The sequence below is a fragment of the Paecilomyces variotii genome (genome assembly GCF_004022145.1).
Source record: "Paecilomyces variotii strain CBS 101075 chromosome Unknown C8Q69scaffold_4, whole genome shotgun sequence".
Classification (NCBI taxonomy): domain Eukaryota; kingdom Fungi; phylum Ascomycota; class Eurotiomycetes; order Eurotiales; family Thermoascaceae; genus Paecilomyces; species Paecilomyces variotii.
In genome coordinates, this window is record NW_021167143.1 from 1,705,368 (window position 1) to 1,727,703 (window position 22,336).

Sequence of the window (22,336 nt, forward strand, 5' to 3'; positions counted from 1 at the left end):
GTTTGAGCTTGATGTAAGGCGCTTAGCTAGACCTCCTCTCAAACCCATCGGAGCGTCTGTTGGAGTCACTAGCTTTCGGCTTTATTATCTACCCTGGCCGAACTACCGTGCCGCGCGGAAATCTTGAGATAACACAGACTTGAGGCCCATTGCTTCTATCCCATTTCCCAATTCTCGTGAACAGCAGCACGTTTCAACGTTCAGGACGCTCGGGAGCGGCAGGGTCCACTTATGGTGAGCTTGTTCGCTCGTTGTCTCTTTTTGAAGACTCCTTTCTTGACGCTGGTTGACAGACAGTTTAGGTAGCAGCAGCGACCTTCTGAATAATCCTAGCCGTTGAGCCTCACATACCCCGGGACTTCCGTCGCCAGTGTGGTAGCCCCGCGATCATCATCACATCGAGATAGTTGTCGGACGAGACGAGGGAAATTGCGAGTGCACGATGAGTTCCGCAGGTGGTTCATTGTCCCCCGACCATGGCCTGGGTCAGAATATGCAGTATGATGGAGGATATGGTAAGTTTATTTTGCGAGATACCTCCCTGTACAGCCTTGGCCGGTTTCCGCCCGGGTACATTTGCACCACAGTCAAGGCCATCCTTGTTATACGAAACAGCCGCTGCCTCGGTGGTGTCTCGTGGTCTGGTGGTCGACGTGAAAACAGCTGCGCCTTCACGCCAGACGTGACTACCCGTCTAATTTGGCAAACTGGGACGGCCTTGTTCTGTGCTCTGCGTTTAACTTCTCTCATCATTCTGTTGTTTTTTCTGTATTGATTATGAAAGCTTACACTCCTTGCACCGTATCTCTCTCGTCCATGGCCGGTCGGGCGGATCCATTGACTATCATCACATCTGTTTTGCGGGCTCGGAGAAGCGCATGGCAGGATGGTCAGTGAGCCGTCTCGCTCGGTTCATGGGAGAGGGCTGGTGCACGGTACTGTAACAGGCCCGCCACAACAACCTATCCACAAGGCTCCATCCCTTATGAATATAAGCTTTTTGAAAGCATTCGGTAGCGCCCAGAAGAAGCCCATGAAAGGTCTGTCTTCCCTGATCCATATGTCGCGGATGGATCTCAGAACTGACCAGTCGGTTAGATGGCCAAGCTCCAAAGCGTCGAGGCCCAAAGCCCGACAGCAAGCCCGCCCAGACGAGGAGACAGGAGTTGAACAGACAGGCTCAGAGGTGCGTGATCCCTACTACGCAGTACGAAGAGGGTCTGACGAGCGATTCAGAGCACACCGTGAACGTAAAGAACAGTATATTAGAGCGCTTGAGACCGAGGTCTCGAGGTTGAGGGAGGCCTACACTGCTGACGTCGCTTCGGCACACGCATCACTACAGCAGCACGGAGAAGCTCTGCACGGGTTGAGGGAGGAGAACGCTATCCTGAAGGATATTTTAGCTTCGCACAACATCAATTACGAAGCAGAACTTCAACGTCGCAAGGGAGAGAGACCGCCAGGATCCTTCGCAGGAAGCAGCACAGGTTCCCAATCTGCCGGCCTCCAGAGTTCCGGTGCACCACCTATGTTCACAACTCCTCCAACTACTATTTCCTCTCCGGGAGGCAGTGGTGGTGACCATTTTGAGCTACCGCCGAACAACGGTCCCTCGTACCAACATAGCGGTTTCCAAGTAAGCCACGGTGGTGAGCAACCTGGTCACCTTGACTTTTCGTCCAAAGCGGCCAATGGGCCGGTATTATCCGAGGTTCCTGGGATATTCGAGAAAGACCCTCAGCTTGGGGTGGACTTTGTCCTGACGTACGTGGAATCCCAATTGAACGTGAAGAACTCCCCTGCTAACAATGAGTCCCCAGTCTCGAGGCACCGTGTCGTGTGCACACCGAATACCTTTGTCGGAGGTCTGCATCGGTTCCGGACGAAGATGATATGCCATTCTCGGGCCACGCATTGATGGCCTCTTGTCCGCCACCAACCCATATCCATGGCACTACGGAGGAGCATCCGTACCCTCATCAGACTTATGATTTACCGGCCGCAAACTTAGCTACACTGCTGAACCTGAGTCGCCAACTCGTCACTGACGGCCAGATTACACCAATCATGGCACTCCAGAGTCTGAAGAACCACGAACTGTACCCCAGTCTCACTCGGGAGGACGTGAAAGCTGTCATGGATACGTTGCTTGCTAAGATTCGGTGTTACGGTTTCGGCGCTGTTGTGGAGGATTTCGAGCTCATGGACTGCCTCAGCAGCGTGCTGGGCACGAAAATAGAGTCGGGCTTCTCTAGGTCCGCTGATGACATGATGTACTCCTAGGCGAAATCGGGGGTTAGTCACGAACCGCATCACCGGTGTCGCGCACTTGGGGAAATAGGTCACAGGCTGGGATAAAGATGCTGTCTTGGGTTAGGTGCTTATTCGGTTTACAATATATAATACAGCGGCGAGGCGGGTAACCTCACCATTCAGGGTGTTTTCAACTGCGGACTCTGCTGTCGATCATGATGTCCGTTGTGATGGGAATGGGGCTTTGGTGGGAGAAGCCACGGCGTCGTTTAAAAACATCAGTTTTTGGGTCTGCATAATTATTTGGAACTATTATTACTTGTGTCAATACCTGTTAATTCTTGGATATTTCGGCCTTTATGATTTATGATATTTCCTGTCCTTATTAATAATTCTTACGAAGGTTTTGGTCAGTATATATTTTGACGATTGACTCGGTAATGGTGTATAGCCTCACTGATAGCCGCTGCTGATACCCTGGAGACCCGGTGTCAGCTCGAAATCGTTGCTAGACTACCCTAATATGGAGCGCTCTTGGTGGTCTCGGACAAAGTATCATCATCCACTCTTGGTGTTTAAGATGTGTCATTGCTTTCCAATCTTAGATTGCTAGTATATTGCTAACTGCGGCTACCAAGACACCCCGTTGGACACCGTTTCCAGACGCGGGACAAATCAGGGGTTGGTGACACAGCTCTAATCTATTATTATATACAGTTCTCCCGACATCAAACTGACCGACCCCTTACTAGAGCGTAATCCATAGACGTTACACGAGCCGCAACGGCTTCAACCGATGCCCCCTCTCGGACCTGGGTGATTACATCCTCCACTAGATCCGGCGGTGCTGATGCGAGCAGGGCGTACATGTTTTCTAACGCTGCATATTTGGTGGCCGACCTCGGAACTGATGAGCCCCTGACTGTATTCTGAACGACCGCGGGGGACGATGCACAGTCGGACTCAGATACTGTGACTGAAAGGTCTGATTGCGTCTCCCGCTCCAGGATCGCCAGTCTGTTTCTTAAACGATTTACCTCGTTCCGCAGGTTTTCAATGATTTCCGCCTGGGAGATGTAGAAACGATCTTCGCTATTCGTATTGTATTGGCAGGCGTCTGGCGTATCTTTGCTACAGCATGCCCGGCAGGGTTTCGTTCGATCACACTGTCCTCGTTATTAGTACAAGGCGGGTATATTATTGAATCATTTTATCAAATCATTACGAGCCAATAATGGCTTCTGCTCACCTTTACTTTCCTTCTCCGACATGGGATGCACGAGGGCGATGGACGATTCTTGACTTGTTGAGATCCTTCAGGGCTACCTCGGGGACCATCACTGCCAGTGGAATTCGCTGCACGTCTCTCCCGAGGAGCCATTATTCTCACCAGATAGCCGGAAGAACAGCGGGCAGGTCGCAAGGAGCGCAGATCAAAGGATCAGAATCCATCTAATGGGCCGGATTTAGACAATAGCCGGCTATCTCGATGAGCGCTGTTATGACCGAGCCATTGTATATTGAGACGGTTGAAGAAGGTCTTTTGTCTCGTCGTTCAAGGGAGTAGATGAACGAACTACAGTCGATCGATTGAGGAATGCTCTGTGTAAAGGGGATGATATCTTTGATATAACTAACCCATATAGCTTGACCTTGCTCTCTACCCTGATGGATCCCCGCTGCGGGATTTAGTTCGAGTCAGTAAGTCTCCGTCTAGTCGATCGGAGTGTACCATAGAATCCATTAACTCTATCTCTCCAGGACCGGAGCGCCACTCTCAATGGAAATCTTGTTGCGCCTCTCTTCAGTAAGTAGTGATCACGGACCTCCAGCCTTAAGTACTCACAGACCAGTTAAAAAGTAGCGCAGCCCTGCAGGAATAATTAGTCTGGAGACGCATGGAATATTATTCCGTCCTCATGGGTAATAATAATAATATCTCGGCCACGGCTGCAAGATGAAGTTTCATTTTAGCGCTCGAAGGAAACTTTTGGTCTGTCATAAACGCCAAAAGACCGTCTCTTTCTCGTCCCGGACCGGCCGACCGCCCTAAGTTAGTTATCTAGGGTGGAGAAATGGGATGTTGAAACGAGGTAGATAGTTTCGCACGCGTAAAACGAAGCGAGCCGGAAGGAGGTCCGTGTTGCGAGCTTGTTAGGTAGGTAGTTAATACTACTATATTTTAGGAGTTCCTACGCGAAGTTGAGGAGGTTTCCTGGTTTTATTTTTTTTTCAGTAGTGGCTTGTTGCATTCGCTGGATTGTTGTACCGGTACGACCCAGCTGAATGGGCTTGGAAGTAAGTAAGTAGATTTTCAATGTGTCCCTGCGTAACAATCTCTTGTGTACTACTTAAGTACTGTGCTCGGTGAGACTCCAGAAATAATACCTAGGAGATGTTTGTACAGTATATAAACAATACAGGCCAGCGGTAGTAGCATAGCAAAGATTTCTCTGGCAGATTGCGATTGATGATTCATGCTTATTCATTATTTGATGAGGAGATGGGCATTTGGCTGGTTACAATGACGTTAGGCTCGGTTTATCTTATCGGCCACTGTAACTACATAGTTATCTTGCTTTTCAGTAGAAATCTCCACTACTTAACTGACCACGACGATGAGTAGATGAGTAGATGGACCTCGGGGAGGCAGAGGAGCGCTTGAAAGTCCCCGAGAGACCAGGACGGCATGTATATCTGGGAATCTGGAGAATATACCATACGCATGGAGAATTCTTGTTTCGCCCTTTCTTAACATCCATCTTGATCTTATTGCATGACTTTTCTGTTCATCCCCGTCGAGTTACATAATCCTGACATCAAGGTGCTGCGCTCGATGATACAAGATGTCGCGATGTCTCTTTCTTTCTTTTTTCTCTCTCTTTCTTTGAAATGGAAGATCAGATTAGCATCAGTCCCAAGCCATTGCTACCAATTCTTCCATAATGGCAGCCCCGGGTAATCCTCTTACCCGGCAGGAAGTCGTTCATCCGCTGCGGAGTTCCTCCAACTCCCCACTATCACTGCATGATGTCGGCCTTTTCAAATCGACGATACTGCCATCATTTACCCTTCATTCAGGTCTCTCCGCAACCAGCTATGTTATAGCGCGAGCGACCGATCGCCTTGAGATCAAGGACTGGCTGTGGCCGTTGGCCCCCGTCATCAATGCCTGGTGGAGCAGTGTCGGTCGCGCTCTCTACTACAGCGATGTCTCTCTCAAGGTTGCTTGGGAATCGCTCTCCTGGTCTGAGAAGTTGCTCCTTGGAGGTGTCACCACCTGGGGGCTGAGACTGTTCTACCGCATCGCATCGCGGAGCATCGCCCGCGGCAAAGATGACCCTCGCTATGAACAGGACAAGAAACAGCCCGGTTTCTGGAACAAGGCCTTCTTCACCCAATTCCTGCCGGAAATACTCTTCCAGACCGCCATAACCCTCCCATTCACTGTTCCGTTCCGCGTTCTGGACCGCCCCGTTTCTCTGGATGCGGACGTTCTGAATGTACTGCGTGGAATCGCCGTTGGTCTCTTCAGTGCGGGCTTGGCTCTGGAGACATTGGCCGACTCGCAGGTCTCTTCCTACCGGAAGGTGCATGATGGCCTGTGCCGTGATGGTGTTTGGAGCATCGTGAGACATCCCAAGTAAGTAGTAGTACTTGAATTCCATAAAGAAACTGTGTCCCGCCATGGAGTACTGAGACAGCCATCACAGCTACCTTGGTGATACTCTCGTTCACCTTTCTTTCCCACTGCTTTGCGCCAGTGGGCCATTCCACCCCATCACTGTCGTGGGACCGCTGGCAAACTACGTCTTCCTCCGTTACATGGGCGGCGACAAGGGCACCGAAGAATACCAGGAAAAGCGCTACAAGACCGAGGACGCACCCAAGTACGTCGAGCTTCAGGAGTACCGCCGCGAGAAGAACAGCTTCTGGCCTTCGTTCTCCGAGCTGAAGAATCCATGGACCTGGAAGATCGTGGGCTTCGGTCTTGCTGGTGTCGCTGCCGAGGAGATTGCCCGCGCATTGTACACCCCATAAATCAAGGTACATACATACTTCATGCTATTTGAAATAAGGGATATATGTTATTTTCGTGTATTGTATGTATATACAGTACAACCTCATCAGGGATCTGTGTTGACGAATCTTTAACTGAATTGAGTCGTATATAAATTGCTATAAAGAGTCGATAGTCAATAATAATGAAGGGCCAGTACCACACTCTCAGAAATAGCCTCTGTCATTCCAGGACCGTTTTGCCGTGTTTATACCGTTTCATGAATATAAAAAAATATAAATACATACGACAGCAGGGATTCGCTGGTGGTCACCCACCCGACTACTACTTAACCTGACGCGCCCTCCCTCGCCTAATCTCAACATTTTCATCAAGGCATGCTTTGCTGAAATACAGTCTCGGAAATAGTAATGGCTAGACATTTGGCACACGACCGCAATTATATTGAGTGTAATTATTGATTATTTATCACTGTAGTCATATCGATTCTTGCAAACTAACGGACAATCTCTTTCTGAAACCGGATTGGAACTAATACAGAGTATAGGATCTCTCTATGTACAACAGTGCTTATAGAACACTGCCAGTTCTGAGCTCACGCATTGCTACTCGGCTTGAAACTGTCCCTTGGCTCTGAAAACCTCAGGCTTCGCATCCTGTTATACTGCCCAGTACGCATAGTAATCGGTGGGGCAAGCACGGCGAGATTCACTCGCATAGTATGAGCACCTGGATTGATCTATCATATATCACCCTTCTAGACCTCACATGGCACCTGCCCGCGCGGTTGAGCTAGAGGGGAGTCTTCATCTCAATTATGTTGTATAAGAGATCTATTAGGGTTACTTCTTCCACGCTAATGCAAGACGTATAGTCCTCAAGACAGCATCTGTTCATATGACTAGTTAACGTAATCAACCATAACCCAACCACCGAGCGGGCATATCCTACCTTTCTTCTCTTACTCACCATTGTATTTCTCCCATCACGACTCACGAAATTCATTTAAACCAACTTCGTAATCTTCAACGCTCATGTAAGACAGTTTCTCATTCTTACATCTCTCTACTAAAGTGAGTAATACTATTACAAGTCCACATTCAGCTTCCTGCGCTGGCTAATTCTGAAGGCTCAAACGCCTCCCCTAACCGACAACGGGCGGTATGAGTGACAAGTCGTGGACTGAGGAGTTCTTCTTTCAATGGCCCCGTCCAGATTGGATAAATGCAGTACATGAGGATTGTCAGAATTTCAGACCTTTTCTTCCGCAGGGAAAATGGATGTTGGGAAGGTCAGTGGGTACCAATCTGCGCTCCAGCGAGGATCAGAATCAAGTCCTATGGCTTTTCGTCCAGCTTCAGCACCAAGAGACATATATACCCAAATATGTCGCCAAAGTAGTAAGTATATAGGAAACAGATCCTTTTCAGGAGATAGCTGATTTCAGATAAAGTTTTCTGAATACACTGAAAAGGATGCACAACTTCAGCTTCGACGCTATCCACCCCGTATACCTAAGAAGGCTAAGGAGGTAAAAGATGAACTTGACCCGTATACGAATGAAGCTCGAGCATACCACTGCATTGAGATGTCGTGCGCAAGCTCAGAAAGGATATATTATCCAGAGTTTCACGGTGTTATCACTGATCTTGGAATATCAAGGTTCACTTATGGCTTTATCAATCCTCGGGCCATTGTTCTCGAATCCATCAGGCCAAAGCTTGCATCACGACGAATTCTAGCGGCCCACAGAGAAGATAACTGTGAAATTCGGGATCAGCTCAATCATTTAGGACTCCTCAGTGACTTCGAATTGGAATACTATCATAGTCTATTCCATGACCGGATCCGCCGTCTTTTAGTGTTACACAAACTCGGAATCACACATGGTGATGTACGAGATGATCATTTCAGACTACCAGGGGATTTCTATGATACAGTCTTATATGACTTTTCTCATTCATATACCTTCTCTTCAGTCATGCCTTACTTGGTCAATTTTCGTCCACCATGTTCTTTAAAGACGATTTCAGACCACGAACAGACCATGGTTAAGCAACAGATCTATGAACGGTAGGCAACACAAGACAATATCATTGGCAGGAAGCTAAATTTTAACCAGGGCCAAAAACTTAGACTTCCGTAATCACCTTGAAAAGTCTAGCGGGCTTACTCAAGCAATGCTCCTGGATGCGCTCTTCCAACCACTCAAGGATGAACCATTAGAATTGATAATTCTGCGAGTAAATTTTCGTCCTGACGGTTAGTTTACCCCTGTTTCATTATTTAGAATATATCTAATACCTCATAGCCTTCTCTATGCCATCGGTGAATTCGGTTTTCCCATTCCTTGAAGATATCAGGCCAAAGGATGATAACACCTGGCATATCCGTAGAGGTCGGCTGTTGGAATCCTATGAATCAATTTGGATAAGCTCTACAACAAATGATTCAGGCCATACTTCTATGAGCATCGTGTCTGACCTTGACTATACCGAAAATGTCACGGGCGCAAAACGCAGATACCTCCTCTGCTTAGTACCGAAGGAGTGGGGAGTTGAAGATGTCCGCAGTCCACTTATAAGTATCTGTTCGTCCTTGCCGCGCGGTGCTCGTGGCTGCATTAAGACCTGTATCGATTTAGAACACTATAACTAATTACATACCATGGTGTCCTTGACACAGAAGCCCGATACACTGTATCAGAGTAGCTTTCTCATTCCATTGCTTGAAACGGCATTCAGGCTGCGTGCTCTGGTTCCCCAAGCAAAAGGGACAGAATCCAGGTGAGACTAATGTATAACGGAATGTTAATAAATCCACAACGCGGCTGAAGATTTCCAAGATGAGAACAACAGTGCTCCTGCCAGTCAGTCTCTCTATGGAACCACTTTACACACAAGTGACACCATTCCAAAAATGCTCGGTTAGTACGGTGATGGGCTCTTCTCCCATTTCTATTAATTTGCTGGTATGGTGCAGCGTTGAGAGATCTTCTTGTGCATTGCAGGATATGCCTCGAACGACTTTGGATATCAAGTCTGCAAATGTCAGTAAAAGAATCTGCTAGTAAGATGCTTTTTAACATACCTCATGGAAAAGAGACTCACAGAGTATGTCGTAATGGCCCCGACGCGACGCTTACTCAACGGTCGGGAAATAGCCAACGCTCTCGAGCGCTGTGGATGACCAAAGCAATATCCTTCACGCGCTGGCTTACCATGACGAACTAGTCAGATTTCTCAAGCATTTGTAGAGAGCAAGAGAAAGACCATTGAGGCTTTAACAGTAGTCCACCTCGTCAGGGTGAAGGAATGGCTACGGGGAAGTTTCCTGTGTCCCCATTGAGATCCATCAGTCAGGCGAGAATCCAAACAAAAAGTCATCATGCGTTTCCCTCTTCCATTCCGGATCGGCGCGAGGCCTTCCGTCCTCTGAATAGGAGACATTCCAAAGTCGAGTTCGTGATATGCACCTGCTGATGTTTCCTCCACTGATACTCAGGATGCTCAGTCCGCATAAAGGACTTTCAGGCTCAGATAGTACATATAGAGTAGACTCCAACAACGTGGCTCTGCAGGCTTCGAGTTCTACGTAAAAAAAAAAAAAAAAAAAAAAAAAAAAAAAAAAAAAAAACTTCTGAATATCAACTCTAGCCGGAGCAGTGGTCTTTGTGGGGTATTAGTTAATGGCATCATCACCACCGTTGCTCAATGTTATCAAAGGAATCAGCAGGATTATAGGTATTTTTCGTAGCCTACGCTGTCGCTAAAGTGACATTCCTCATAGTCTGGCAATGCCCATTTTCCCATCCATTCACATTTTAGAACATCATGTGCAGTCAACCGCTTCTCTGGCTCAAAAGATAGCATTGACCGCAACATGTTCATAACAGCAGCTTTCTCCTCTGCATCAAATGCCGGGATTGCAGCCTTCTGCCGTGGGAGTTGGATGTGCTTTTCAATGCGTTCATCCCAAGACCTCACTTGTCGACCTTGATTTGGTTTTCCGCTTTCATCGAAATACTCGTGTCTCGCCTCCCAATTCTTCTGCCACCGTAGAGGTAATTGCCCTAGAGTGTCAACCTGCTCCGCTGTGATGTCGTCCGGAGTGGCTAGTATGTCCTCGAACAAGGGACGCTGACCGAGTATTACCCATATAGAACATGCAAGAGTCCAGATGTCAGCTGGGAAGGAAAGACCCAGTTCTGGCTCAAATCGGGCTTCAGGCGGCATGAAGGATAGAGGGGCGTGCGAGCTATACCGATGCTCTGTTGAGGGTCGGTATGCCTCCCCAAAATCACTAAGTAAGACTCTAGATTCTGAACTCGTGAATTCCTCCGAGGCTTTTCCAAGCCAGATCGGAAGGACAACACTAGATGGAACGTTAGGCTGGAGGGGTTGACCGTCAAGACGAACAACTGGCTCAGACACAGGCGGACCGTATCTTTCATATAGCTGCTCAATAGACAGTTGGTCAAAATCGGTCGGGAGACGCAGAAGGATATTGCCGACGTGAAGATCTGATGTAGAGAACTATATTAACGGACGACTCTGAAATACCTAAGATATGAAGGACTTACCTCCATGAACGACTCCTTTACTATGAATGTAATCGACAGCCAGTACAAGTTGCATAACAAGAGAACGAGCTGTCTTAGCCTGAAATATACGTCGATACGATCCGTCCTTAGCACCGGAGATACTACACCTTGCTAGGGCTGTCACATAGCAAGAGTGGTTGCCGTTAGGGCCACGGAGGACGAATCTGTCTTGAACGGAGGGTATCATTGCCCTTCCAGGGTGGTCAAGTGGGGAAGAGTGATTGAGATAATCGAGGACATCCACCTCTCGAGCGCTTGACTCTGCAGTTCCAACCTTGACTGCCACATATTTACCAGACTGGCAGTCTTGGCAGAGCCAGGTGGTTGAATAGGTTCCGTAGCCTAGCTTGTGGGCTACACGGTATCGGGATTGCAGAATATCACCTATCATTATAGGGTGATATCCACCAGGCTGGTACTTTTCGAGTCTCTCGACTTCTTCGACGGGTACGTATTCGAAGGGGAGGGGAGCAGAGTCAGCGCTGGATGAGACATTCTTGAAAGCCATGCTCGATCTGAATGCACGCCGCCCAACAACAGAACGTCTCCAAGAGCAAGGATAGCAAAGTGACAAGGACAGCGTCTGATGGAGCTGAGATGTGAAGCCTTGTCGATGAGCCCAGAGCAAGTTTTGTAACCTGATCGGAAAAGCCATTACCAAGGAATTAGATTCAGCAAATGATCAAGCAGCAGTCCTAATAAATACACCCACCACAAAATCAGACACAGAAGCAGCAAAGTTCCCAGCTGCCAGCTTGTTGCAAGGTCTTTGACTTGGTAGGAGATATCTCCCAGTGTCTCACTTAACACGTGAACTTAAGTAAACCATCACAGCGACCATGTCCCAACGGTTACAGTAAAGCAGTGGCTAGGGGATGGACTAGCAAAATACTTGGTTTGGCCAATCGTGATAAAATGCCTGGGGCAAATCAAAACATGCGTGTTGCAAGTAAATACAGGCATCTCTATAATTTCGAGCAACGGTCTTTAAAACCCTGTACATGGAGGTCTGCCAGCAGTGCAGCACATACAGATGCTCATAGTTCATGCAGCCTTTCAATCGCACGGTTTCCCCGAAGTCACCCTATCTACTCGAAATAGCGCTGATCCGGCACAACGCCAAGCGCTATCGTGATGCGATTAGAATGATTAAACCATGCAATAGTCTCGATTGCCTCGAGAATCTCCTCATCCTGAAAGCCGATGTGCCTTAGGTGGTCTAGATCTTTAGCCGATATCTCTCGCGGCGCCTGCGTCAGTCGCTCAGACAAATCCGCCAGCGCATGCTCTCGCTCGTTCAATTCGACCAGGTGATGGTCTGCCGCGATGCGCTTTGCACGAACCCGGTCGCCGCCTATCGCGGCGCTGAGGCCAATTGTGTGATTTGCGGTGCAGAGACCACATCGATTCGTCGCAGAGGTCACCACGGCAATAATCTCGCGCTCCCGGAGAGGAAGCTTTGCGTTCGGATTCGTGAATAAATCCTCGTAGTAAGTGACGAACCGGCGGGCTGTGTCTGGGTTCAGGGAGAAAGCGCGCGTCCAGTTATCGCCGTGGTGTTGAGCGATCAGCTTTCGCGTCTCCGGGGATAGTTCTGACTCGTCAGGAATTCGAAGGCGCGAGATGTTGCTGATACTTCGGGTTGTTGTTCTCGAAAGGAGTGCAGTGTTGATTCTGGGAGCGATAGATGAGAGTCGGGATGGTCGCGAATGGAGAAGCATCCGAGCGAGGCTCTGCGGCGATACCATTGTTGTGTACTATGTCGATTTGTATTTCCGTATGGAGGGGGGTAGGTCTAGGTCTGTTCTAGAGGTCAATAATAAATAACAATTTCCTTATGTTCGAGGGTATGCTCTGGTAGATATAGGTCTGCTCGCATCGTCGTGGGGTTAAAGGACCACGAGACAGAGACAGCCTATCAACGGCTTGTCTTTTCATTGTTGAAAACAAATCATCTCCACGGGTTGACAGCTCTGGTTTCATGGCTGGGTTGGCGTTGTTGTTCGGATGTCGTGATTCCCCATCATTGCCTTGTACGGTAAGGAGCTGGTGAGTGCAAAGAATTGACTTGAATGGCGTCACTGTAAAGGCGTATGCCGGGATTGCTTGTCCCTTCACGCGAAATTAGTACATCGCAACGCAACTAGTTATAATACGAGATATCCTCGTCTAATTGCATCATCAAAAATGCCAGATTATCAAGATGATTATCTAGCTCGATAGCTCACATTATAGTACATAGCACCATTGGGTGGAACCACAGCCAATAAGTAACAGGTGTGGGAGTATCCTGACTAGGTAAATAATGAACTCTTACTGGAGGGATCTTACTATTAGAAAGTCAGTAGAAAGACATTTAACGGGGAATCCCTGAGGTATCGTATTCTAGCGGTACCCGCGGGTCAATGAAGTAGGATATTTCTAATATCATTGGCTTCACTCAATATTGTTAATATAGAAACCATATGTTGTCGAATAGTTTGATCTTCAGGTAGATTAATATTGCATTATTCGGTCTAATCATAAAATATCTAGCAAACAATATCGTTGTTCCCCCGCTTACACGTCCATAAACCCACAACTGCATTTATTACACGTCAATAATCCTGTCTCAAGCACAGCAATTCCTTCTCTACCAAGCCAGCACTACAGCTAGCAAATCGCCACCAATTACCCCTCCACCACCCCAGTACATTGACCATATACCATTTCACCGGAGCAGGCAGCGGTGGGAAACTGTCCCATTTCCCATCCTCGAACTTCGTGTCGAGGTTGTACCATAAAACGGGCAAGACATCTGTTGTTGAATATCTCTGCAAACCATACTGCGTCGTATGGTCGCCAAGAGCCTTCATGTCAAAGCTGAATTTGGAAAGTGCAAGAAGGTTCGCTGGTTTGTGGAGCAAATGGCTATGCAACGCTGCACCAAAAGAACCCAGAACTTTGATAAGTTCAACGCCGCTGTATTTGGATGGTGTAGCCAGACAGGTATCGATGTATGTTTTGAGATTTTCCAACCCGTCGTGAAAAGCAGCTTGTAGTTTATAGTTTGTTTTTAGCCGATAGATAATAGATAAAGGAGTATGGATTCCGAACGAACTTACCATGCTCTTGGATATCCGTATCCATAATCCCCTTGGCGCCAGTAGCTTCTTCAATTCCAGGGAATAAGACGCGCTCGTCGCTATCATGATGGCCTATCACGAACTCATACCATGCGTGAGAGTAACGCAGGAAATCATGTACATCGGCGGGTTTCACGTGGAGAGCTTGGAGGTATATGCTATTGTAGCCGCGGAGAATAATGTTGTGAACAAGCGCCATATGAGACGCGAACTCGACGAATGGGTCATTCTATTATTGAAATTCAAAATAAATGTCAGTTTCAGTGCAATTGATACTTTAGTAAATTGCGACTCTAATGAAGATGCATAAACAAAAACTCACTATATCAGCGCCCTTACTGGGAGTCGGGATCAGACTCAAAGGGCCAAGCGTAGACGAAGTCATTTTGTTTTCTTCCTGGAATTCGTTTTGCACCCAAAGAGATATAAAGAAGTATAGGGCCAAAAACTGGAAGATATCTGAGAGGAAGTGACTAAGATAGGATATTAATGATAATACAATAAAAGCTAACTACCTACCTACCTAACTGTTGAATACAGAGCGAGCATTGACCGCCCCTAAAAAGCTAAGCATGGCACGCCTGAAAAGCAACCCGCTCAACCGCTTGATGATATGCACGGATAGGGGCGGAAAAATTAGAAAACAGTAGAGCTGATTGGTGATATGAAACATTGACACGTCCTAGAAGTATTTCAAGCTTCAAGGTATATGGGATAGTTTTGACTTTGCTGTGCTCGCATGCAGTATTGATCAACCACCGTGAGCGAATCGAAAGTAGGCATGTTCAGCTTATCAGGCGTCAACGCTAAAAAAACACAAGCAGCTGGCATGTTTTGCTGGAAACTCTTTCGCACGGGTTTATTTTAACATCATTTTAACTTCCATTGTGTGGTGTGGCTGAGCCTATATTTGGCCAACCAGGGAAAAGGTCGAGGTTGGACAGCAGAGCAAGAAAGGATATGCATCCAGCTCGAATGGGTTGCCGAATCGGGTAAAGTTGAGCTTCGAATGGGTTTCCCGAAGGGGAAACAAGCTCAATCACCGCTTCTATACAATAATAACGCAACGAAAATCCATCAGGCAAGCAACTAGTATCCGTATAGCCACCTTTTCTCGTATTCAAAAATATTTATAGTGCATATGTAGTGTTTTGGCTGGACCATGTATGATGTGTATGTTGAATCTGGTCGAATATTTATAGGACACGGAATCCTGCCAACAACCAGGTCAAGGAAGTCCAACGATCTTTTCACTTTCGTCATCGATCTACAGTTCAGATTTTCACTCCTGATATTGATTCTCTGGCCACAATGCGTTCTCCCATCTACACAATTCTTGTGCTTTTGATCGCATCTGTGTCGACACTCGCTGCAGTGCCAGCAGCGCCAACTGGTTCCGCAAGCTGCAGATACCCCGACAAAGCTGAAATAACCAAGATCTTTACCAGCTTCACCGAAGGAGATTACCCTGGCTTCTTCTCTCACCTCGCACCAAATTTCACCTGGACGATGATGGGCACTCATCCGCTTGCGGGCCAGTATCACAATGTCACTATCTTCGCCGATAATATCCTACTAAGACTGGGCAATGTATTGCGGACCTCGCCTGCGCCTTCCACGAAACTGCTCAACGTGATTGGTGGTAACAGTGAATGGAGTGTGCAAGAGGTGTATGGAACGGGCGTTTGCAGGAATGGTGAGTTACCACTGCCATGATATCGAGGAGGGACAAGGAGAAAGAACAAGAGGTCGCTGACAACCGGTGTCATGATGTATAGGCCTCAAATATGATAACAGATTCGCATGGGTCACACGCTGGAATACCCGTGGCGAAATCGCCGAAGTACGATCCTATTTCGACTCCGCACTGGTCGAGAGAGCTCTCAGGGAGAATGAATCTCCTGATTACACTTATACCGACCAGCGGAATACTTTGGTGGAGGGTCCTGTGGGCTTGAATTGTCGTTCTTGAGACTATCCTACCCGGCGATCGATGACAAGTTAGCTGCTGTTGGGTCGCCATATTTGGAGCATCTGTGTATTGAGGGATAGGGACTGCTCACCGTGGTTGAAATAGTATATATGTTCACTTATTCTATTATCTCCACTTGGAGATCGGTTAAGATCACCAATATCACAGGGGAAACATTGCGTTCCAATAGCTCTTTTTGCTTTTGAATTATAGGATGTTCGAAGAAGAAGAGAAGTTGCGCAGAAAAGTTAGTTTGCTTCTGAAATGCCCTGTCGACGCAGTGTCTCCCTCGCTAGTCTGTTAATGTCAGTTAAATTGTATCATAGAACATGTGAGACTGGAAATAGCACTAGAATTTGAAGACGTAACTACTCTATGCTCTATCGAAATATCCAGGATAGCATCAATTATCTATCTATGTATTTCCCGTCTGGCAGCAAAGAGGGGAAGAAAATTCCAAAAAGAAAAACGAAGGAGGGGTATTAATGAATCCGGTAAGTAGGTGGCCGGTGGATCTAAGACATACCTTGCATCTGAGTCATGATTTCTCGACGAGAAACCCAGAGTATGGGTTCTGTCACTACGTCCATCGCTGGGGCTCTTTGTTGGCCCCTACAAGTTATCATCAAGTTTCGGTCGGATTGCTTCACAGCTCGGTGCTCTCTGATTCCGTGAGAAGAAGCGAGCTTGTCGCTTCTTCTGGGAGATACCTCGGCGCAGGGTCTCTGTCAAACGCCTGTCGTACGCCGATTTCTTTGCCGATAAAATCCAGTATTCTCGCCGCTTCTTTCTTTTGCGCTGGTAGTGTCGGTTTGAAGATACAAATTGTTGTCAGTGGCCATATGAGCCTGAGGGCATCAGAAACTAGTTTCGGCGACTGTTCTCCATTTCGACTAAAATGGTTGATACAGACAGGCACACTATTAAGGATATCCTGTGCCGCAACTCGTATTTTTCGCACAGAATAGTTTCGTTGTGCCTCGAGGTTGGGCAGAGAGAATCGTTGGGCCGGGTCATGGGTGAGAAAATTGGCAAGAAGATGTAGGAAACGATGGCCTTTGATCACACCTGATCGTTGGAAATTCAGTACAGGAGGGGCAAGGGAGGCAGGAATGGGGTTGGCCATGAGGAATGCATCATAGTTTTGCTCGGCAGTCGTAAACTCTGCCACCAAACGGTTGTAGTCACGCGATGCAGCCGAAAAGTCGTGGGAATTAAGGATTTTCAGGATTTTGCTGGCGACTGCACAGGTCCTAACGATGAAGAGGGAAACATGGTAAATGTAGCTTTTGCTTGTGTCCGTAACACTTTTAATGACGCCGAGCCATTCTTCTGATTCGGGGGGACACTCGGAGTTTAGGGAGAGGGCACCGATTTGCTGACATTTGATCAATATCTTTCCAGTGAAATAGAGAGAATGAAGACATACTACCGTGATAAAGGCTAACCAAAACACTGCTCGTCCACGTGCAGTATACAGAGGCGTTGTCCCTCTGGCCTTCAAGATACTGTAAAGACCGCGAGAGTGAAGATGCCATGGACTCTGAGCTTGCTCCCGTCGCAGAGAACCGACCATTATCTATTTATATTACCTTGCTCAGTGCCGAACCAGGTCAGTAGGAATTATCTCACCTCATAATTCGTGAGCATCCAGACAGTGAGGAGAATGTCATCTCTGAGCACGCCTTCGCGAGTTTGCAGAGCATGACGAACCGCACGGAGTGTCTTCGTCAGATAATTACTGAGTTCTCGTTGGGTCTCCAGTTCGGAACCCCGACGACATGAAACTGGGTGACGCAGATTGGCGGTATACGTGCGCGAAAAGAGGTGAGATACCCACACAAGGGGGCTATCTGATAAGTGATTCTGGGACAAAGTATCATGATACATGTCTGCGAGGAGCTCAAGCGCAGGACAGATGTCGAGGACAATAGGCACTGAGTAGAGACTCCAGTGCTCGTAGATGGTCCTGACGTGTGCTGGCTGGGCCACAGCAGTAACAGCCGTAGCCATTTTAACATCATGAACGGTCAATTGGTCCGAGGGGTCAGAACTTGATGATGCGTGATGAGCGGCCTGCATGGATCTATTCTTCCGCTTCTCAATGGTTGCAGCGTTGGCATTCCGGAACATAAGCTCCTGCTGGTCGCGATATCCCGGACATGCAACGCCATACTTGATGCATCTCTGACATTCTGGTCGCTGAAGATCACACTAGCAATGGAGGTCAGCAAATATTGGTCTACAACGGGCATGGGCAAGCTAGCAAAAGCAGATTGAACCTTGACACGGCGCTGGCGACACAGTTGGCAGCCTTGGCTGGGTTTACCAGTGTTGGGCATGACGGCGTGACACTGCTCACGGCAAATGGAAATCCCCTTCCAATGGGAAAGATACAGCAAGGACTGTATTATAAGAACAAGCCTGTGAATGAATTGAATTTAGTGGTCGACAGTGAATATAGCGACCAGACTTGGTCGAATTAACAGTGCCCAGAGGTTCCTGCAAGCTTTCTAGGCTATTATTGTCGTCTTCTCCCCTTAAGCCGGCGCGGTGCGGGATCGCCAAGGCCTTGGATCTCCTCCACAATAATGAGAAGGAAATCTTTGACTAGTTGATACAGATCCTGAGGTGCGAGACCCGGAAAGCGGGGTATCTAGATAGTTGTGTTGCTGGTCGCTGTGACCTGCTGTACTTATCTCAGCCTACTTAGCCACTTCTCGTGTACGGGTTTCAGTTATGGACATCGAGACAAGGCAAAACGACTGGTTGTGTACGACGCAGCTAGAATAATGGGGTTAGCCGCTAAGCAAACATCCATCCAATTACACACTGGGATTAGAGGTTGCAATGTTATCCATGATTCAATGCCAGTGCAGTTCTCTCCATCGTGTTTTATTCTTCTCGGAGAGCTGAACCTGAAGGACGGCATTCTTCTATAGTGTATTAACTCGCCAGCTAACAAGAATACTAGGAGTAGGTCTGGGACCATGTAGCCCGAATCAAGTCATTATGGGAAATTCGTAACATGAAAATTTAGTCTTATATAGTCATACTACTAACACAGGAGTAGTGTGCAATTCCCTATTGCACACAGTACCGATATTCCATATTCACTTCAGTTCCCTACCAAGAGGACGGTCCAAAGGTGGCCCCAGGAGGAACGGGCTCTTGGACAGCAGTGTCCAGCGCGTCCATGGTGTTCTCAGCGATATTAGTTCCCCACCACGATGGGAAGCTTGTGTTGGTAAGCTGAAGAGCACAGAAGATCAAAATCGTGCAAAGCATGAGACCGACATCCAGGCCGGCTGACACGATGTAATTGTAGTACATCCACCAACCTCTCCACTTGTTGCGAATATAAGAGTTGAAGATATAGCCAACAATTCCCCAGCTCAGATAGTTGAGCGGTGTCGCAGGGGGGATCAGCCCTGCGCCTCCGAAAATAATGGGAGCGTTCAAGTATCGAATCTTGCTTCTGGGGAAAGCCCGGGCACCAAGATAGATGAGAACAGGGAAGATAGCACCGGCGATGAAGAAATACAGGAGCGGCGAGTAGATACTTCCAGGCGAGAATATACGCGCGGGTCCGATAGCGCCCCAAATAATCGAAGCGTTGAAGAACACTCGTCCATTGGGGCACGTGTAACGGTTTTTCTGGTCGGATGAACAGACATCTTTGATCGCGCCGAGAGCCCAGTTCATCACGCCGATTTGGACAACAGATGACCACAAGCAACTAACCATTTGGGCCGCGAAAGTCACACGAGGAGGAATTTTCATGTAGTGGCCTTGTTTCCATTAGCTGACTGGATATCGTCGTGATCATGAGAGGTCACATACCTAGTTTCATGTCCTGACAGAAGAAGACACCTTGATACATGGTCATATAGCCGTAGGTCTTGAAAAGCATCATAGCCATAGGCTTGCCGGGTTGCATATAACCAACGATGAATTCTGTAAGGACGTTCAATCCAATCTGGATATTGGTTGCCCCCTGGATCAGGCCACAAGGAACGAACCAAACACAGGCAATAATCAATGAAACGAAAAACGCCCACCAAGACAAGTGTGTCGGGTAACCAAGAACGACACCCAAGGCCATTCCGATCATGATAAGAGTGATTGCCGCGTACCACCAGAATGGCACGGTCTTGAACCTGGCCATCAGGCGCCCGTGAACGTCTTCCTCTTCAGTACCGAAGTTCCTAAACCTAATCCACAATTCAGATCCATGAAACAGGCCTGTGTGAATGATAACAGCGATGATTGTGGCAAATGAGAGGCCGTAACATAGAGAAAACGTGGTTGTGAGGAAAAGAGGCGAATAGGACTGGTATTTTTGCAAGTCAAACTCGTTGTTCGCATTCAGGATTCTGCTCACGTCGTAAGTTGCGCCAGTGTTGTCGTAGCTATTGGAGTCGCTCATTGGAAGATGCTTTCCATAGAAGAGGCCTGAGTAGTGGATACCAGCAGTGGTGATCCAGTAGAATACGACCATGCCAATGAGAGTGTTGGCAATCGCGTGCCACGGAGCGATCAGGGGGCTGAAGTTGAACCCAGAGATCTGGGTCCAGTCAAACGTCATGGGGATCAGGGAAAGACCTGTCCAGCCACCGAAGAGCTGGTTGATGACTACATTCTGGGGTTTTATCCATGTAACCCATGCGAACACGCTCAGGAAGGGAGCAATGTATCCCGGGAAGAAATACCAGATGAAGGAGCCACACATGACGTACAGGAACAACCTGTATTTGCCAACAGTCCATCCTGCAACCTTCCTCGGATCCGGCCTGCTGTGATCGTGGAGAGCAGTAAACAAACTGCAATTGATCAGTGTCGATGGCCAGATTAGAGCCGCAGGAGTCACCAGGAACCGGTGAAAGAAACCCGCAAACCCAAATCCGAGCATTTGAGTTGATATACACATAAAGATTTCGAAGGCCCAGCCGAAATTCTCGCCGTAGAAAGCCCGCTGTGCCAGAAGCACATCGGTAGCGTATGCGGCACCACCTCCGAATGTTGCATTCGCCATGATAACAATGACTGCGTGCTCCTTCTTGGTGAACGGTCCGGGGTTTAGGTTGCAGGGTATGCCGAAGAACTTGAACTCGACTGCAGGCATCCAGTTTGCCCACGCCAAGCCGACTGGATACGCAACTACCTGCGCAACATATGAGGGAATGACAATGTACGGCTGGCGCATTGAAAAGAGCATGTTCAAAGCAGACCCGATCGTGGCGAACAACAGACCAATCACCCACGCGCGAATCGTATTCGAGTGGCCACCCTCATCGTAGTTAGGAACAGCCGCCCTGACTTCCGGATAGGGAGAGTTCTCTAGCAACTCGTCGGCAACTTGCACTTGCGCACCCTTGTCTGAGGTGTCAAGAGCCTGGTCAATCTCGTCGACAATGTCGTCCGGAAGATTGGGATCCCAGGCATGTTGCTTCTTGAGGTTTTTGAGGTGGACTTCAGGAGCTGCCTCATCGGCAATGCCTGTGGCCACTGCCACCGTCGGTTCGGTAGCTTTCTCCTCCATGGTGGGAGCTGATCGAAATCGCCAGCCGCTGGCGGCGCGGGAACAGTCAACGGGATCACCGTGGTCTCAAGAAGAACAAGGGAGAGGGCGAAAAAAGGTTGACCTGGTCAGGATAGAGACCCGGGAGACGGTGTTGGCAGTATATAACACTGCGCGCAATGGCGCTTGTTTCGCCATGAGATAGTCCACCCGCCGGTCCTCCGACTCTTATCAGAGCTCCTGTGGGAACCCAGATACTGGGCTGGCTCAAACGCGCTTTGCCAGGATGGTCACAGACACCGCTGCCATGTCCGAGCCCTAGAGTAGATTCGTGTTTGTGGCGCTTGATTGGGCACACGCAGATGTAACGTACACGAACGAAGTGGGCAACTAGATGGATAGAATCATGGATGGGTGATATTGCGGGTGTAGAACTGGCTTTCTGATCCTTCGAATTGGCTGGATTGCTCGCGTGTCCTCTGTTGCGTTTTCTGTTGCGTCTCGCGGCCTGTCTCTTCCCCCCCAAAAGGCGTTATCACTGATCTAGAAACGATCAGAGAGTGGAGACGGAAGAGGCAAACCAGTGGTCGGTCTTAGAGCAAACGCTCCCTGATAGCGGCAGTAGGCTATCTCGAGTGCATATGATAACGGTAGTTAGTTAGTTCTTTCGAATCATCGTCGCAAAGCCCCCTGTGATCCCATAATAATGGCGAACCAGAGTGTTCCCAGGGATGGAATATTCGACACATTTTTTCGACTCTCCGGTATGGTACATACCATATGCACTGGGGGTTGTGTCGCCTGGTAAGGAGTCTCTTATCTGGACCAGCGTAAAGTT

The 22,336-nt window shown here is 48.2% G+C and overlaps 10 protein-coding genes across 10 annotated transcripts; 4 read left to right on the top strand and 6 right to left on the bottom strand.

Moving 5' to 3' along the window:
• Positions 1–886: 886 nt before the first annotated feature.
• On the top strand, positions 887–2,286 carry C8Q69DRAFT_506635 (hypothetical protein; the record flags this gene model as incomplete). Its single annotated transcript, XM_028632822.1, has 4 exons — positions 887–1,040; positions 1,099–1,186; positions 1,237–1,767; positions 1,824–2,286. The coding sequence occupies 4 exons, from the start codon at positions 887–889 to the stop codon at positions 2,284–2,286; spliced, it is 1,236 nt and encodes a 411-aa protein (XP_028486090.1).
• A 698-nt stretch (positions 2,287–2,984) lies between these two features.
• On the bottom strand, positions 2,985–3,637 carry C8Q69DRAFT_506636 (hypothetical protein; the record flags this gene model as incomplete). The annotated part of the gene is made up of 2 exons (XM_028632823.1): positions 2,985–3,422; positions 3,506–3,637. The coding sequence occupies 2 exons, from the start codon at positions 3,635–3,637 to the stop codon at positions 2,985–2,987; spliced, it is 570 nt and encodes a 189-aa protein (XP_028486091.1).
• Positions 3,638–5,110: 1,473 nt separating this feature from the next.
• On the top strand, positions 5,111–6,379 carry C8Q69DRAFT_245889 (DUF1295 domain protein). The gene is made up of 2 exons (XM_028626545.1): positions 5,111–5,899; positions 5,970–6,379. Exons 1-2 carry the CDS (start codon positions 5,202–5,204, stop codon positions 6,295–6,297), a joined length of 1,026 nt encoding a protein of 341 aa, XP_028486092.1. The 5' UTR covers positions 5,111–5,201; the 3' UTR covers positions 6,298–6,379.
• Positions 6,380–7,218: 839 nt separating this feature from the next.
• On the top strand, positions 7,219–8,945 carry C8Q69DRAFT_465310 (hypothetical protein). The gene is made up of 5 exons (XM_028630479.1): positions 7,219–7,350; positions 7,407–7,677; positions 7,731–8,350; positions 8,400–8,539; positions 8,589–8,945. Exons 2-5 carry the CDS (start codon positions 7,441–7,443, stop codon positions 8,933–8,935), a joined length of 1,344 nt encoding a protein of 447 aa, XP_028486093.1. The 5' UTR covers positions 7,219–7,350; positions 7,407–7,440; the 3' UTR covers positions 8,936–8,945.
• A 968-nt stretch (positions 8,946–9,913) lies between these two features.
• Positions 9,914–11,797, bottom strand: C8Q69DRAFT_465318 (kinase-like domain-containing protein). The gene is made up of 3 exons (XM_028630480.1): positions 11,593–11,797; positions 10,860–11,518; positions 9,914–10,799 (listed from the first exon to the last, which is right to left on the bottom strand). Exons 2-3 carry the CDS (start codon positions 11,386–11,388, stop codon positions 10,015–10,017), a joined length of 1,314 nt encoding a protein of 437 aa, XP_028486094.1. The 5' UTR covers positions 11,389–11,518; positions 11,593–11,797; the 3' UTR covers positions 9,914–10,014.
• On the bottom strand, positions 11,793–12,958 carry C8Q69DRAFT_465319 (AhpD-like protein). Its single transcript, XM_028630481.1, has one exon. The coding sequence runs from the start codon at positions 12,626–12,628 to the stop codon at positions 11,969–11,971; it is 660 nt and encodes a 219-aa protein (XP_028486095.1). The 5' UTR covers positions 12,629–12,958; the 3' UTR covers positions 11,793–11,968.
• A 407-nt stretch (positions 12,959–13,365) lies between these two features.
• On the bottom strand, positions 13,366–14,522 carry C8Q69DRAFT_465322 (hypothetical protein). The gene is made up of 3 exons (XM_028630482.1): positions 14,328–14,522; positions 13,985–14,234; positions 13,366–13,914 (listed from the first exon to the last, which is right to left on the bottom strand). Exons 1-3 carry the CDS (start codon positions 14,388–14,390, stop codon positions 13,478–13,480), a joined length of 750 nt encoding a protein of 249 aa, XP_028486096.1. The 5' UTR covers positions 14,391–14,522; the 3' UTR covers positions 13,366–13,477.
• A 794-nt stretch (positions 14,523–15,316) lies between these two features.
• On the top strand, positions 15,317–15,977 carry C8Q69DRAFT_506641 (hypothetical protein; the record flags this gene model as incomplete). The annotated part of the gene is made up of 2 exons (XM_028632824.1): positions 15,317–15,701; positions 15,784–15,977. The coding sequence occupies 2 exons, from the start codon at positions 15,317–15,319 to the stop codon at positions 15,975–15,977; spliced, it is 579 nt and encodes a 192-aa protein (XP_028486097.1).
• A 646-nt stretch (positions 15,978–16,623) lies between these two features.
• C8Q69DRAFT_401530 (N-terminal fungal transcription regulatory domain-containing protein) lies at positions 16,624–18,319 on the bottom strand (the record flags this gene model as incomplete). Its single annotated transcript, XM_028627933.1, has 4 exons — positions 16,624–17,355; positions 17,407–17,556; positions 17,610–18,191; positions 18,224–18,319. The coding sequence occupies 4 exons, from the start codon at positions 18,317–18,319 to the stop codon at positions 16,624–16,626; spliced, it is 1,560 nt and encodes a 519-aa protein (XP_028486098.1).
• Positions 18,320–18,931: 612 nt separating this feature from the next.
• Positions 18,932–21,837, bottom strand: C8Q69DRAFT_246057 (OPT oligopeptide transporter protein-domain-containing protein). Its single transcript, XM_028626546.1, has 2 exons — positions 19,821–21,837; positions 18,932–19,768 (listed from the first exon to the last, which is right to left on the bottom strand). The coding sequence occupies exons 1-2, from the start codon at positions 21,517–21,519 to the stop codon at positions 19,104–19,106; spliced, it is 2,364 nt and encodes a 787-aa protein (XP_028486099.1). The 5' UTR covers positions 21,520–21,837; the 3' UTR covers positions 18,932–19,103.
• Between the last annotated feature and the right edge of the window lie 499 nt (positions 21,838–22,336).